This window comes from Chrysoperla carnea, chromosome 2 (assembly GCF_905475395.1).
Source record: "Chrysoperla carnea chromosome 2, inChrCarn1.1, whole genome shotgun sequence".
In the NCBI taxonomy this organism is placed as follows: domain Eukaryota; kingdom Metazoa; phylum Arthropoda; class Insecta; order Neuroptera; family Chrysopidae; genus Chrysoperla; species Chrysoperla carnea.
Genome location: NC_058338.1, coordinates 18,174,137 through 18,191,729, shown reverse-complemented (window position 1 = coordinate 18,191,729; position 17,593 = coordinate 18,174,137). Strand labels below are relative to the sequence as shown.

General features: G+C 28.1%; 1 protein-coding gene across 1 annotated transcript in view; it reads left to right on the top strand.

Annotated features, from left to right (window-relative positions):
- LOC123292520 (nephrin-like) overlaps positions 1-17,593 on the top strand; it is a 197,046-nt gene that overhangs the window by 173,072 nt on the left and 6,381 nt on the right. Inside the window, exons 5-8 of the mRNA XM_044873233.1 lie at positions 3,232-3,438; positions 12,672-12,823; positions 14,733-14,877; positions 16,286-16,416. Coding sequence (XP_044729168.1) covers positions 3,232-3,438; positions 12,672-12,823; positions 14,733-14,877; positions 16,286-16,416 — 635 coding nt within the window. The remainder of the gene's footprint in view (positions 1-3,231; positions 3,439-12,671; positions 12,824-14,732; positions 14,878-16,285; positions 16,417-17,593) is intronic.

The window sequence follows — 17,593 nt, the reverse complement described above, 5'->3', positions numbered from 1 at the left end:
ATTACACGTAAATTATTAATTAATATTCATCCTTAATAAGTTGTAAGTGAAAAATACATAAAATAAAATCACAGGTGTTGTTTTATAACCTATATTTGAATTTAAAAAAAATTTGGCTCAAGTACAAAATTTTTCCCATACCTACACGGGAAATATCAAATAAAATCATTGATACATGGAAAAATATCTCTACAGTATGTCCAATTAATTCGGCGCCAAATGCAAAACTTTTTTATTATTTGTTTTATGAAAAAAATTTTTCATGATAAAAAGTCCTGCATAAATTATCAATTATAATACAGAGAATAGAGAACAGTATTGAATAGAATAAGATCGGATCAAATATGGTTGCGTTATGAAAAAAGTCGAATTTTTTTACTTTATGACGTCATCAGAATCCAAAAAATTTTATTTTGCTCTATCACATCCAAATTTTATCCAATTTTGATAAACCATGTATGTAATCCTACTAAATTTGGGTCATATTTTTCAAATTTGTGATCAAAATTTACCTAGCTCTAATAAGTTTCAAGAATGTGGAGTCCTGGTCCCGGAATCAAGCACATAAATTATAGCTAGGGAAAAACTGACATCACAGCTGAAAAGAATGAACCAAAATTAGTGGGTTTTAAAAAAAATTCCAATAAGATCGGATCAAATTTGCCGGTGTTATCACAAAAATCGAATTTTTGAACTTTATGACGTCATCAGAATCCAAAAAATTTTATTTTGCTCTATCACATCCAAATTTTATCCAATTTTGATAAACCAAGTATGTAATCCTACTAAATTTGGGTCATATTTTTCAAATTTGTGATCAAAATTAACCTAGCTCTAATAGGTTTCAAGAATGTGGAGTCCTGGTCCCGGAATCAAGCACATAAATGATAGCTAGGGAAAAACTGACATCACAGCTGAAAATAATGACCCAAAATTAGTGGGTTTCAAAAAAAATTCCAATAAGATCGGATCAAATTTGCCGGTGTTATCACAAAAATCGAATTTTTGAACTTTATGACGTCATCAGAATCCAAAAAATTTTATTTTGCTCTATCACATCCAAATTTTATCCAATTTTGATAAACCAAGTATGTAATCCTACTAAATTTGGGTCATATTTTTCAAATTTGTGATCAAAATTAACCTAGCTCTAATAGGTTTCAAGAATGTGGAGTCCTGGTCCCGGAATCAAGCACATAAATGATAGCTAGGGAAAAACTGACATCACAGCTGAAAAGAATGACCCAAAATTAGTGGGTTTCAAAAAAAATTCCAATAAGATCGGATCAAATTTGCCGGTGTTATCACAAAAATCGAATTTTTGAACTTTATGACGTCATCAGAATCCAAAAAATTTTATTTTGCTCTATCACATCCAAATTTTATCCAATTTTGATAAACCAAGTAATGTAATCCTACTAAATTTGGGTCATATTTTTCAAATTTGTGATCAAAATTAACCTAGCTCTAATAGGTTTCAAGAATGTGGAGTCCTGGTCCCGGAATCAAGCACATACATGATAGCTAGGGAAAAACTGACATCACAGCTGAAAAGAATGACCCAAAATTAGTGGATTTCAAAAAAAATTCCAATAAGATCGGATCAAATTTGCCGGTGTTATCAAAAAAATCGAATTTTTGAACTTTATGACGTCATCAGAATCCAAAAAATTTAATTTTGCTCTATTACATCCAAATTTTATCCAATTTTGATAAACCAAGTATGTAATCCTACTAAATTTGGGTCATATTTTTCAAATTTGTGATCAAAATTAACCTAGCTCTAATAGGTTTCAAGAATGTGGAGTCCTGGTCCCGGAATCAAGCACATAAATGATAGCTAAGGAAAAACTGACATCACAGCTGAAAAGAATGTCCCAAAATTAGTGGGTTTTAAAAAAAATTCCAATAAGATCGGATCAAATTTGCCGGTGTTATCACAAAAATCGAATTTTTGAACTTTATGACGTCATCAGAATCCAAAAAATTTTATTTTGCCCTATCACATCCAAATTTTATCCAATTTTGATAAACCAAGTATGTAATCCTACTAAATTTGGGTCATATTTTTCAAATTTGTGATCAAAATTAACCTTGCTCTAATAGGTTTCAAGAATGTGGAGTCCTGGTCCCGGAATCAAGCACATAAATGATAGCTAGGGAAAAACTGACATCACAGCTGAAAAGAATGTCCCAAAATTAGTGGGTTTTAAAAAAAATTCCAATAAGATCGGATCAAATTTGCCGGTGTTATCACAAAAATCGAATTTTTGAACTTTATGACGTCATCAGAATCCAAAAAATTTTATTTTGCCCTATCACATCCAAATTTTATCCAATTTTGATAAACCAAGTATGTAATCCTACTAAATTTGGGTCATATTTTTCAAATTTGTGATCAAAATTAACCTTGCTCTAATAGGTTTCAAGAATGTGGAGTCCTGGTCCCGGAATCAAGCACATAAATGATAGCTAGGGAAAAACTGACATCACAGCTGAAAAGAATGTCCCAAAATTAGTGGGTTTTAAAAAAAATTCCAATAAGATCGGATCAAATTTGCCGGTGTTATCACAAAAATCGAATTTTTGAACTTTATGACGTCATCAGAATCCAAAAAATTTTATTTTGCCCTATCACATCCAAATTTTATCCAATTTTGATAAACCAAGTATGTAATCCTACTAAATTTGGGTCATATTTTTCAAATTTGTGATCAAAATTAACCTTGCTCTAATAGGTTTCAAGAATGTGGAGTCCTGGTCCCGGAATCAAGCACATAAATGATAGCTAGGGAAAAACTGACATCACAGCTGAAAAGAATGTCCCAAAATTAGTGGGTTTTAAAAAAAATTCCAATAAGATCGGATCAAATTTGCCGGTGTTATCACAAAAATCGAATTTTTGAACTTTATGACGTCATCAGAATCCAAAAAATTTTATTTTGCTCTATCACATCCAAAATTTATCCAATTTTGATAAACCAAGTATGTAATCCTACTAAATTTGGGTCATATTTTTCAAATTTGTGATCAAAATTAACCTAGCTTTAATAAGTTTCAAGAATTTAGAGTGGTCCCGGAATTAAGCACATGTGATAGATAGCGAAAAACTTTGTATAAAAATCTGTGTGGATTTGTTCAGTTATCTATATGACAAAAGTAACAGGCCATAATTGTATTTTTATTTTTTAAAAAGAATATACTAATGATTGTAATTGTTTTTTTTAATAGGTCGGCCAGAGCCTTCAGTAAGATGGTGGCGAAATGGTACTTTAATTGATTCAACAGATCGTACCACATCATACAAAAATGTACGAACAAATGAACTTCTTGTACGAAATTTACAACGAGAAGATCAGCATGCTGTATACACTTGTCAAGCATCGAATAATAATATAAGTCAGCCAGTATCCGCATCAGTTACCATTGAAATTTATTGTAAGTATGAAAATTTTTATCAATATTTTTAATTCATAAATGTCCATAAAAACCCAAATTATGAATACCAAAATAACAGTCCGCCGATATAACGATAGAACATGAGTAAAATGAAAGTGGTTCTTGACATTATCTTCAATCCTGAAGAAATATAAAATTTTATATTATTGTTTCTTGTGGAAAAAAAAAATGTTCCAAGTTTTTTGACATACATTTTTTAAATGATGGATTTTATAAAAATATACTTTCAATTTTTGACGTTCTATGTAATCGATCATTTTACAGGCACAAAACTAGACCTTTTTTTCCATTTGGCATATAATATTTGTTTCAACAATAAAATTTTTATAAGAAATATAATAATGCTTTATTTTTTTAAGCATACCGTATCTAATTGTCTACAGTACAGATGGGAGTATGACTTCGTTCACGAAACTTCGTGAGTGGCTTCATTTTAGTGTAATCTACAACATTTTTATTTACGAAAACTTTGGAAGTTGGGGCGTTAGCATAATAAAAGATATAGTCGTTAAACTGACGTAGGTCTGAGAAAACGGCTCATGAAATATGTAGGCCAGTATGTACATTTAATTTTACTTGTATTTATTAAACAATTGTGTAAAAATGAACCGGATGTTCATAAATTTTCAAATCCCCGTTTTTTCGACATGTTGGGGATGGAGGTCACACCAAACGGCCCAATATTTTTGTGGGGCACCATTTGCGCTGTTGTCTAATCAAATATAATGTATGCCAACCTTATTTTTTCGATAAGAATTTTTATTTGAATAAGAAAGAATGGAAATTTGCTATTGTCTTTCAGGGTTTAAAAATACATGAAACACTGAAATTTCATCACAGAAATTTACGATTTTACGAAGCACTGTTGAAGTTGTTTAGGTTAAAAATACCAGTACGATCAATTTATTTCACTTATTTTATCAAGTGAGTTAAAAAGCGCGAGTAGGTATCTCGAAATTATTTTGTGCTCGATTTACTTGATGTATGGTTTTTGTTCAAGCTTATCTGAAGGTCTCTATTTTTAAACAATAAACAAATAAAATATAACTTGTTGTTTTTATACTCGTGTGGTTTCGATTACAGCTTTAACTCATATTTCCTGTCATGTAACCATACATACATAAGTCTATATCAATATCCGGTTACAGTAAAATAAATTCATATTCGAATTTTTATTCTAATAGTTGTACGCAAATCTTTTCTGCTAGGCCGATTATAAAAGGTTTTCCATTAAGAATTTCCAAATTTTAAACTAATATTCAACAAGCTCGCGTATGCGATGCCTCAAATACTTCAACGAATTTCAATTAACTGGTTCAGTAAACAAGGAAATAAGACGCGAGCGTCGTCCAAACAAAAGATTTGAATAAGAGCTAGAAATATGCGTTCGAGTCATAGAAAAATTGTTATTTTCTCACAAGAGCTGTCCAGCAAAATCGCAGTTACTAGTTAAAACAATAATGTTTACAATCAAAATTTTTTTAGTTTTTATAACTAACATTTTTTGTAATTAAACTTTTCTTGTATCTCTTACAGTCTAAAAGGTGAGTCTTTCGGGTGAACATATGATCCAATTGAACTTTGTTGCTCTTGAAAACTCAAAGTAACTTTTTACGAAAATAAAAACACTTAAAATTGCAGCTCGATATCTCTTTTTTTCGGACAGACAGGTGGACAGGTTTTAATCATCAATATTTCTAAGCTTGGAACTAAACTTAATATATTCCTGATTTACTACATACACGGAGTATATTAATATTCTTTAAGTTTTTCTTGCATTCATAAGTAATGTAGAATGTTGATTCGATTCCAACTAAATTCATTTTATTAATAAATAATATCTATAAATCGTGAAAGGTTACACAAACGTCCTTGCTTTTATGAAAACAACGTTTATAATAAAATAGACCTTTTTTTTCAATGTAGCAATATATTTGTGAATAAAAAAAGAACTTCAAAGAAATTTCTCGTGTAAAAATAAAATTGTGAAGATTTGTATAAAGCAACTGTTTGTTTTTAATCAAAAACTTTTTTTATTTTTCTTGAAAAATAAATAAAAAAATGTTATCAGTTTGTAAAATAAATTTAAAATTATTATAACAGATAAATTAATCAATACAACTAAATTAGAAAATTCGAATACCTAATTTACACAATAGCGGCGGGAATTACTAAAAAATTATAAAATTTATATAATTATTTGGTGTAAAAATCGATTTCAAAAACTATATTTGAGCTCTCTAAAATGTATTCTGTAAGAAGAGCCAATTAGATCAACCCAAATGAATTAAAAAAATTAATATAAAACGTGAATAAACCAAACGTTATTTAAAAAGTGAAGCTCAGTTCAATTATAATAATGATGGAGCTTAACCTTTGTTTTTCACACCATGTCTATAACAAAGGCCACCCACATCATTTTTTTTAAAATCATTAAAAATATTTAAAAAATCTTTGGAAAATATAAGTGAATGTTTAAAAATACAAATAATTAATATAACATCTAATCAAAGAAAAAAATTAACAAAATAAAAAAAAAATTCATTTATAAAATAATAAAATTAATAATATAAAATAATTACAACAAAATTTTCTGCTTTCTTTTAATTAGGAATAAAAATTATTATTTTGTTGTGTAATTTAATTAGAGTCATTAAATAAAAATCATTGAAAGAAACTTTTTGCCCTAAATGGTTTTATTATAGATTTATATAATCGAAGATATACATTCTAGAAAATAATATTAATAACTAAAGTATATCTTTGTAGAAGCTTGCGACTTTGTTGCAATATGTAAAAAGCACGTATGGTTTAGAATATTATTTATGTATTTTTATATAATATGTCGAAAATTAATAACTTTAATTTTTTTTTTCAATGGCTAAAAGTCAAGCGTTTTTTAATTAAATAATGGAAAAAAATAATCACGAGCAAGGCATGTTGGACAACATTTATCTTTAATACAAATATTTGCCATAAGATTAAGGTAAAATTATTTTACTATAATAGCGATGTAAAACAATTCTCTTTTAAAAAATGATACATAACTTTGGGAACATATTTCAATGGTCTAGATCTTTTGGTTTGAGAACAATTAGGTAACACTAATATATGTAAATCTATAGAGACCCCAACGACAAAAATTATATTCTACGATTTAGAGTACCTTAAAATGTAAGGATTCGTTGAAAAATCCAATAGTATGAAAATACTATACCTTTGTGATATTCGTATTTACAACTTAGAATTATCCGTTGAAAATAGGGATATTCATGATTTTTTTTTTCATTCAGAGATAACAAAAAGTGAAATCAAAATTAAAATTGGCCAAGAAATAAGGATGCTATATTTGAAATTACTAATTAGATAGAGAGATAAGGGATAGCATTTGACTCTGTTTTGCTAGAAAGAGATACAAACAAATCTTTGATGGTTTTTATCTAGGTTGTTTTTATAGTTTTACGAAAAGTAATTTTTCTCTACTCTTTCTAACATAAATGAGAAAAAAATATCATGAATATTCCTTGTTCTACTGAATGACAAGTCAATTGTAAGCTCCAAAAAAACTGGCATCATACATTTCATGAGTGAATAATAAAAATTACAAATTAAAATATTCCTCTAAGTAAATAAAATTCGTCGATAAAATAAATTTAGTTGCAGGTGGATATTATAGAATATAAAAGTAAGAATATAAAAGGTGAAAAGACATGTGAAACCTTGGTAAAAAAGAAAGGTTGAAGAGAACAACTTTACCACCACTAAAAACTATGCCAATAGAATGATGACTATAGAAGTTTCATGATTACAGAGTGCTCAAGAAGCTTTTGGATCGAAAGTAAATTAAACGACTTTCTAATCATAATTCTAGATAGTGAACTAAGAATGGAATTTTTTCAAATAACCAGAAATTCTTTACGAACTTATTATTATTACATTAGCATGTTCTTTTTATAAATTAACAGAATTATCTGAACACTAACCGAAAATAATTACTCGTCAATTTGGCTAATTCCGACTAATTACAATTGCTTACATTTTATTTTATATTTAACAAATAGAATAAAAGTGTTCGTATAACCTTTATCAACTTGTATTTCTCGAAAACGGAAAGGAAACCAATAAAACATCAAACTATAATGTAATTACAATGATTCTATACTCTCAAGCTTTTACGTTAAAAAATATTGATGATAGAGACAAAATTTGTTAATCAAGTTGAATCCTCTCGAATAATTTTTAACACCAGTTAAATTTTAACAAATTACTCTCAAAAAAAATTTTTTAACTCTTTGTATCGATGGTTTACCACCAATATTGTATGTTGGTAGAAACTCCTTTGAGTCAGTTAACTCCCAGTACTTATATCGCATACCAAATAAGTATATAATACTCCCATTCATGTATAGGTAACATGTATAATAGCTAGCTGTGTAGATTGTTATACGAAAGACTTATTGCCTGAAGGTTTCACGAATTTTCGTTACGATGGTATCATATTCTTTCAGTTTTTTTTTTTTTTCATTTGTCTATATTACACACCGATAAAAGTATATTTCAATTTAATATAGATTTGCAATATTAAATTCATTAAAAAGTACATAATGATAATAATTTTACTAGATAAATTAAACGAATTTTCTCAATGGACCTTTTTTCAGAGAAAATGCGGATAACTAATAACAAGACGGCATATTCAAAAGGGGTATATTCAAAAGGGTTCAAGTAAAATTCACAAGTAAAGTTATTTTCATAAAAAGATAATCCGCTATTATTCGAAACAATAACATCTAGTCAAGACACTTGTAACTGATTAATGAATTTTGTTTATCAGTTCTACTTGTAGGAAAAAAATCCTACCCGGCTTAATATTATCAAGTAGTCATAGTGTCCGCCAAATTCCCTGCTACATCTTTTCAATCCGTCGTTTCGATAAAATTCGTAGAGAGAAGGTTTGATAGAGTCGCCAAAATCAAGCCACTCACTAAGTTTAAAGTATGTATGTATTGATCATTTAAAAAAAAGGATGTTATCCCCCGCACTAAATCTCGTTTTGCAAAATGTTTATACTGCATCTTCTAGTAAATTCAAAAACAAAAATCGTCTTTTCATCGCTCCAAGAAAAGCTTGTTCTCAAAATATAATCCTGATGATAAAATTGTGTTAGCGAACATTTCGGAATCCATTTGTTATTATTAGGTTCATGATAATAGTATTTGATATTAATATGCAATTTTCTACTTTGTATTCTTTAGTAGAAAATGAACTGAAAATGTTGAGGCGGTATTCCAGCCTAAAAGTACAGATTTTTGCCACCTGTAAAAATTTAAAAAGAAAAAATTAACAAATATTTTTAGTTTGCAGTATATAACAGATATTTATTGATATTTTAACAAACAAAAAATTTTCAAAATTCAAGCTACAGCCTGATAAAGTGGGAAGTAAAAAAAATGGTGCGTCCCGGTTGACACGATTCCAATATTTCTAGTCACCTAAACAAAAAATAAATAAAATTCTAACTAAGTAAGGATGTCATTATATAGACCCTACCTCAAAGAAAAATAAATCGCAAAATGGCGGTTGTTGAAATAAAAAACTAATTATTTTCTTTTATCAAATTTTTTTAATATAGTAATAATGAGGTTTAACCTCCGTTTCTCAGACCATGTCTATAACAGAGGCCATCCATATCAATATTTTTAATCTTTATTTATTTCTTTAACTAAATTAGAATATACAATTAAATTTCGGGGTACGAGTGGTAAAGAGCGAAATGTTGTGATCCATCAAAATATAGTCACTGCTGAGGACATGCTTAATACTACAGACAAAAAGACTATACATGATGTAGCCAATTACTTACGTTCCATTTTGAACAAAATTGAAAAATATTTAAATTAATTATCTAATGCTTTTAATATTTTGGTACCTGTTATTTGTAGTGTTGTAGATATGTCATTCATAGTTTTTCTGTATTACATTAATTTCCTATGTTAGAATATTTTTATTTTATTTATTTATTAATTAATCTTTTTTTTTTTTCTGATTATTTTGGTTATACCTTTTCATTTTTTTAGTGTTGTTTTGGAAATACCATATAATGTGATATATAATATTTTTGTTATTGTTTCTTTTTGTAAGACGTTTGTAATATTGATTCTATGTATTGATTCGCTCAGTAGAGTACATCAATTAATTAATAAATTCACAAATTAAATTTATGATGTGGGTGGAGTCGGTCAGTTCATCCAATTAATTTTTTTGTTCACACTGCCACTGCATGGACTCGAACTCACAACCTCCCAGCTAGTAGCCACAGTAATTTAAGACGCCTTAACAAGCTCGGCTACTAGCCGAGGTATTTTTTAATAAATCAAGTAATATTTTGAAGAAAAAACCCGTGTTGAAGAAAGATATTTCAAGAAAAAAGCGTTATAGTTCATTATACTTCATAAATACTCCGTAAGTAATGAAATTTTGGAAATTCCTTTGGAGGATATAATTTTTAAACATATAAGCATTATAATATGCACATACAAAAAATTATTTTTTCAATATTCTAGACTAGAATACCCCCTTAAATAAAGATAACTTATACGTATTATACATAAATCATAGACTAGGTATTTTATTAATATACTTTATGTAATATTTTTATATTACATATTTAATAAAGTTACGTAAGTACGTTATCTTTTCTTTTTCGTTTTTCATAATAAAATCAATAGAGAGATAGGTACAGATCATTCAAGAATATGACGATCACATATTTTCAGTTACAAACAACTTTGGCGCTACAAATTAGTTTTCAAAAGTAAAAAAATTTAAGTTATTATTAAATATTATTATTAAAATTTACATCCATATTAATAGTTGTTATGTAATGTGTTGTGAATGTTCGGAAAAAAAATAAAGGAAGATATACTTAGCTTAACTTCTAATATTGCGCCCGCCACACACAAGCGCCAAATCAATAAAAGATGGCCTAAAGCCGTTAGTAACGAAAAACCTTACGAAACCTGTGCAAAAACAAATGTAGACGTTAAATAAAATATTATATACAAATGTATTAGCTTACTTTTCTAAATCTGTATTATTATACATACAATCATATTTTTTTATTTAATTTGACCAGATCAATCTATACCTTTGATAATTTGAATTTGATAGCTAAAGAGATAGACGAGCATGTCAACAAAATTCCATGGATATTTTCATGATTTTACGAAACAATAAATTACTAAAGCTTTTCTTATCTCTTTACAATCTAAACATCTCTGTTCATCTTTTACAATAATAAAAATATGAATTATTCAATATGGCAAGGTAAAAATAAAAAATATATATATATCGATGATAAATAAATACCATCGTCTTTCTACCAAAAATCAAGCTATAAAAAGAAAATGATTTTCATTCTTTTTTTATATGAAATAAGTAACTCGTCGTATTACCTCAACTTACCAACCACATAAGAAAGCTCCTGCCACCATCTGGGTACTAACATATCATATTATCTATATTGATGGCCACATATTATTATGTTAAGCTACCAAATCAAAATAATGGTTGAAATATGATATAAGATTTGGTGAAGAAATATCATGTAAAATTCAAGTAGTAATGTACCTAAGCTTCGGAGTAGATGTCGGTTATTCAGATTGGTAAATCCACCAAATTTTTAAACGATCTTATTTACCTGCTTGAAATTCCATATGTTTGCTTCCAATTTTATATTTCCAAATATTTCTACTTAATAGTAATAATACTTCTACCGATTTTAATGAAGCTTAAAATTACAAATTCAGTGAGAGAAATTCAAATTTCTAAAACGGAAATTTAAATTTTAAAACGGACGTAACGTCATAATATGTGGCTTGTCAAAAGAGGTTATATATAATGTTATTATTTCTATAGGCTTGTCAGACTTGTTGACATATTGTATGGTATTAATTACTTATATTTTGTATGATATTACCATGAATATATACTATAATTACTACATCGATGAGTATTACACCTGTAATAAACAGTACATTGAACTGTTAAAAACTGACAGATCACATCCTTAATTTATGTTGACTCATATTTCTTCCTTGCACTCCGAAATTATCTGCAAACCATTGGCAAAAAACTTGCCTTTCTTGAGATATTTAAAAAACTCAATGAGAAATGACAAAAACTCAAAAATTTCACTTGATTTTGTAACCCTCTTTATTAGAGCTAGACCTTATCAAGATTGACCAAATTCAAATCTGCCATTGACGATACTCGTATAAAGACTTATGTAAGAAAGAAGAATAAATCTCTAGTGTAATCTTTAAACTAAACTCAACTAAATTTAGTATTACTATCTTTACCTATAGTAGATTTGTCCTCATTTTTTACAGCATTATTATTTTTATTAAGTGTTACGCCATCATTACAGTTATATTATTTATTTACGAAACGATTTAAAAATTTAGAGGAAACTAAATGAACGAAAAAGAATTGATAAAACTGTTATTTGTAGATTTTTATACACATAGAAATATAAGTTTTTTAAAAGTTTTATTTTTTTTTTTTTTTTGTTGATTTATTATCCAAAAATTTATCAATCATTTGAAATATCTTGATATTTTAAGACATTTAAAACTTTACATTTTAAAGGAATTGGATCCTATAAAATGTATAGTTTGAATGTTTGAAATATCTCAAAAATTGTAATATCTGCGCTAGCCTATTTTTTTCTTTATCAAATTCCATGATTTAGACCTCATTTTTAAGTTTATCGTGCTGATTAACGACGAAAAATTGATCTAAAAATGGAAAACACTTATGAAAAAACAGGCAATTTGTATATCATATCTGAAATAAAATCGCCTATAAATAAAAAGAAAGTAAATTACCACTTTTATATTACTTAGCCTGTTTTTATCCACGGTACGCACTGCGAAATTTCGTACGAGACGAGCTAGTCTCAATTATTTTGATAGTCCAAATCGTAAAGTTGACCTAATAAATGTATATTGCTGATAAATTTAATAATCTGTACATAACCTTTCTCAGCTGTTATCTTTGGAAATTGCCAAATTAATTAAATTATAAGTATAATATAAACTGCTCACAATTCCATTTATGAGTTGATCCAATTCTCTATATTCATTAATCTAAAATGAAGAATTTTATACTTATAATAAGTTTTTGTTTATATTTTAATAATTTATTTGCAGTTAAACCAATCAGCGTTGAAATTTTAAGCAGCAATCAACCATTTTCAGCGGATAGAAGTTATGAAATACCATGTCAAAGTGTTGGATCACGACCACCAGCGCAAATTTCTTGGTGGATGGATGGTAAACAATTAAGCAACCATAGCCAACAGGTAAAAAATTCATTTTTGGATTCGAAAAAATTAACATAAAAAGTCAGTAAATTGAAATACATCGCAGCCTTTTTACAAAACACAGCATGATCATTTCGACCAAAGTATACGCGCAAAGAAGGTTCATATACATGAAAAACTTCGATGTAGAGGTGTTTTTCTGTCTTTAATTATCTGAACACCCAGTAGGTATATAGAGTTTATATAATCGATTTTTCGTGTCTTAAAAACAAACATTTTAAATCGATATTCATTTGTACCTATAATTCACAAATGTGATATAAATCAAACAAATCGATGTTAAAACGTCGTTTTTGAAATAAATAAACATACAAACGTTTTTAGAACAATAACATGGATGGTTGAATATAGAATTGAATGATTGTCGAATAACATTCAAGATGAATATAGTTCGGTTCAAAAACTATAAAGACTTATAAACGCTTTCAAAAACACAATCAAAACTTAAATCTAGATAGTAATCAGATTCTAGAACAATCTTTGAGAGATTCATTTCGATATTATTTTAACTACACTTCTACTTTTTAGAATCAAAACTCTTTTTTTTCGCTCAGTAAACAATCGTGTGCTACCTTGTCACATTTTTTTTCGGTTTTTTTTAAATATTCTTTGAACATCCAATAAAAGTACCAGCTCTTGTGCTGAATAGTGCAGCTACAAATAGGATTGTTTATTTCAATGCTTTTTTCATGCTGATAAGCTTATCTTCGCTTGTTGAAACTCTAATTAACCATTAGTTGATCATCGGCTCTTTTCTTGGATATAATGTATAGATTTAATAATAAAATGGGAAAATTGCGAAGCGTAAAAGCATTGTTTGTGCATTAAAAGCATCTTAGATGTATTGAGAAAGATCATTGCAGGTCGTCATATTTGGTCGAAGAGTTTAAATTAATCCAAGTCTGTGTATTTCTAACTATAAAAAATTTGTCTACAAATTTCAAAATTAAAAAAAATTGCGAATTTTCTTAATGTTTGTTATTTTCTATGAAATTTACAATTCTCAACTTATTTGGTCGAAAAAGAACCAAATCCTTTCCTTTCCTACGTTCAATAAATTTAGGACCGTTACTTTTGCGTAACAATTTATTAACTTTTTGATGGTAGTGTATTTTTAATATAGTTCAGTATTGTTCATTTATACCGGGAGTTTGTTTGAAAATTTTCCAATTGAAATACATTTTCATGCAAATTTATTATGACAATAAACTCCCCTGAAAACACTCAAATCAAACATATTCAAAATAAATAAATTTTAATGTAATTATTCAAGAAGCTTTCATTCAACTGCGGCAACTTCTTTTAGCACAGCGGTACGAAGTTCGACACTCTCCGCGTGGACGGAAAAAATTTTTTTTAATTCTCACAGGTGCATCTGTAAACTTAAACTACGCAAATTCTCTCTTTAGCATAATTTAAAAGTAACTAATGTTAACCAAGATATTATAAAAAATTAAATTATGATTCACAAAGATTTGCTTCGTTAAGAATTAGTTTTAACTCTAGCAAAAATCGTTCTGGGGATCTTTTTCTTCACAATTTTTCCATTCAAAAAGGACTACTTTCAAAGATTTCTATTACAGAATTTTTTTCAAAATTATACTTTATATATACCTACTCCCAGGTAATTATTCTTAACAAGAAGCTGCTTTAAATTCTTCTTCTACTAAAATTTTAGAGTGAAATTTTATTCTTTTTGTGCCTTTTTGTACTTCCAAAAAAGTATTTAGGGTATATTCACTAAAAAAAGGTAATGCTACAGACAAATTGAAAATTTTCAAATAAAACATCCGGTATAACAAATAATAATAGAATGAATGAAGTAAGTATACATATAGACTATATTGTATGATGCTGACTAATGAATGTGGTTTTGATGTGTTTACAGAATTCAGCGGATGGGAACGTCAGCACTTCGACGTTAACGTTAATGCCCACACGCTCTGACAATGATAAGTCCCTTACGTGTCGTGCAGAGAACACCCATGTACATGGTGGTGTCGAGGAAGCAACATTACGGCTGAATGTTTTCTGTTAGTTTAATTATTATTACAATTTTAACTTTTGTACACAATATTTTCACAAATTTAAATGTCACTTCACTAAACAATTCATTTCATTTGTATTAGGTATTACTAACAATAAATACACAAAGATCGTGAGCCCATAATGAAGTGCTTCGAATTAATCATTTCGAAAAGGAATTTTTAGATAGCAGAAATTTTGCAAATATTAAAAGATATGAAAAACGACATGCGCTTAAAAAAATACTACATTTTCTACATATTCTTTTTACTTATTCAAAAGTAGATGACTTTCTTTTCAGACAAAAGCTATCGTCAAAAACATGAAAAATTAAATACTCGTTTTCCATTAAAATGACGTTCGTTAAATTATTATTATCATGAAAGTCAATTTAATTTAATCAATCTGCATGTAAAATAATCACAGAATTTTTACTTCATTATAAGCTCACGGTCCAACAGAGTAAACCACCAATACAAATTAGTAAATGCGCTTCAAAACATTTAACAGATTTTAAATATTATTCTGTGTCAAAACGTTTAAGTAAAAAAAATTTAATGAAATGACTGATTGTATTCAAAGTTTAGTAATTTAAAAAATGTTAAATAATTTTTGAATGGTTGTGTTCAAAGTAAGTTTTTGTATTAAAAAAAACTGCATATACAATCTTTCAAGTAGCTCAGACACTTGCCGCGAATCTAACGGATCCATTCTCAGAAATAAAACGAGTCTCAATAAGCTACTTTCTACGGGTTTCGGCAAAGTTGATTTACTTATAAGGTGTTTGTGTCCATATAATATTGTAAAAATGTTTTGGACTATGTTAATAATCAAATAATGTGTTATTTTTAACTCTAGTATACAAAAAACTATTTCTCGTAGTAAATACTATGTATCAATGCTGTGTTAATATAGATGTCTCTTTTCAACCACCTATTGTTTCTGTTCAACTCAGAACAGATGGATCAATCTTCAGTTAGTTTTTAAAAATATCTGAATGTTAGTCTTTTTTTTAGAATTTAAAAACTTGTTAAAAACACATACTCTCCTATGCTCTCCATGTTAATTATCCGAGCTTTAATTAAGTTTATCTCGAGTTGGTCGAGATGCGGCCAATCGATTTCAAATTTTTATGGTAATTGTATTATAATATCCTTAATAAGTATAAAAATTTAAAATTTTCTGACACTATGCCTATAGCGAGACAACAGCGACAGCCTTAAGTATTCCTACTTTAATCCCCAATTACGTTAAATGCTTTCGAACTAAAAAAACATTATGTGGGCATTCTGAATACACATAAACTTATGGCCTTCTGTTAATTTAGAAGTATTTTAAACATACTATATAAATATTGTAAATTCATTTATATTTTTCAATTTTAATATATTTTCTCTCATTTTTTTCTCCATACAGTTATACCAACTTTAGAATTACAATTGGGAAAAAGTTTAAATCCAGACGACATAGAAGAAGGTGATGATGTCTATTTCGGATGTGAAATAAAAGCAAATCCTCAAGCGTATAAAGTGCTTTGGAAACATAACGTAAGTAATAAATAAATTTCGTTTTATGTTATAAATTATCTTTCGTTTGACAAAATAATTCAAGTTTTTCCTTTTTATTTATTTTTTATTACAAATTAATTTTTATTTTTTTTTTTGATAAATGTTTTTATCATTTAAGTAAATATTTTATCAAAGAGTTTTCAAACAGTCAAGGAGCCGTTTATGCCTCTCTATTCAACGGGACTATCTATCTTGAAATTCAGAATGCATGGTCTGTCAATTTGGCTGCTATAAAGGCAAGTCACGAAGTCTATAATCAAGAAATCTTTGGCAACCTTGCCTGTGGCGGAACGCACATTATTCAAAGGTATTTCAATTGATTCCGACGGCTAAACATCTCTTGAGTGTTTCCTTGGGATTATTTAAAAAATATAGTAAGTCTCGCTATCTCATTTCGAATGTCTTCGCTCTAAATTTGAAGCCATAAAACTTGAAGTTTTCGAAAACGACTCTAATCATTCATCAATATTTCTTGCACCAAAACCTTTTGAAAAATATGTATCACATTTCTGAAATGCGTATAATAATAAGAATAATAGGGTTTACCGTTTCTCTAACATTTACGCCTATAACAGAGGCCACCCACATCATTATTTTTAATCTTTATTTATTTAACTACATCCATATATACAATTACATTTATGATGTGGGTGGAGTTGGTTACTTCGTTCTTATCCAAGCGTCGACAATGTGATCAATTCTATCGCCCCCAATTATTATAATTGTTCACACTGCCACTGCCTGGATTCGAACCCGCAACCTAAGTCTAAGTAGACAAACGGTTAAAGTGCGTATAAAAAACTACGAATATTCGATTTCGTTTATCATTTAGAATTTGAAATGTCTAGAAAATAAAGCAATATAAATGCTTCCCACCAAATTTTAATGCAATCAAATTTTAGGATCCACTAACCAAAAACGTGATTTTAATTTTTCGACGAAAAAAACGATCAGTCGACGAAGTGCTTCTAGGAATTTTCAATATTTTGTATCAGAATTTTTAGTTTCATATAACTATACTGTCCTCATGTACATACAAACAGTAATGCTTCTGCAAGTGTATATAGAAAAAAAATTTCAATTACTTTTCATACTACAAAAAAATGGATAATCATTTAAAAAGAAAGAAAACCGATCTTTTTAAAAAAATATACAC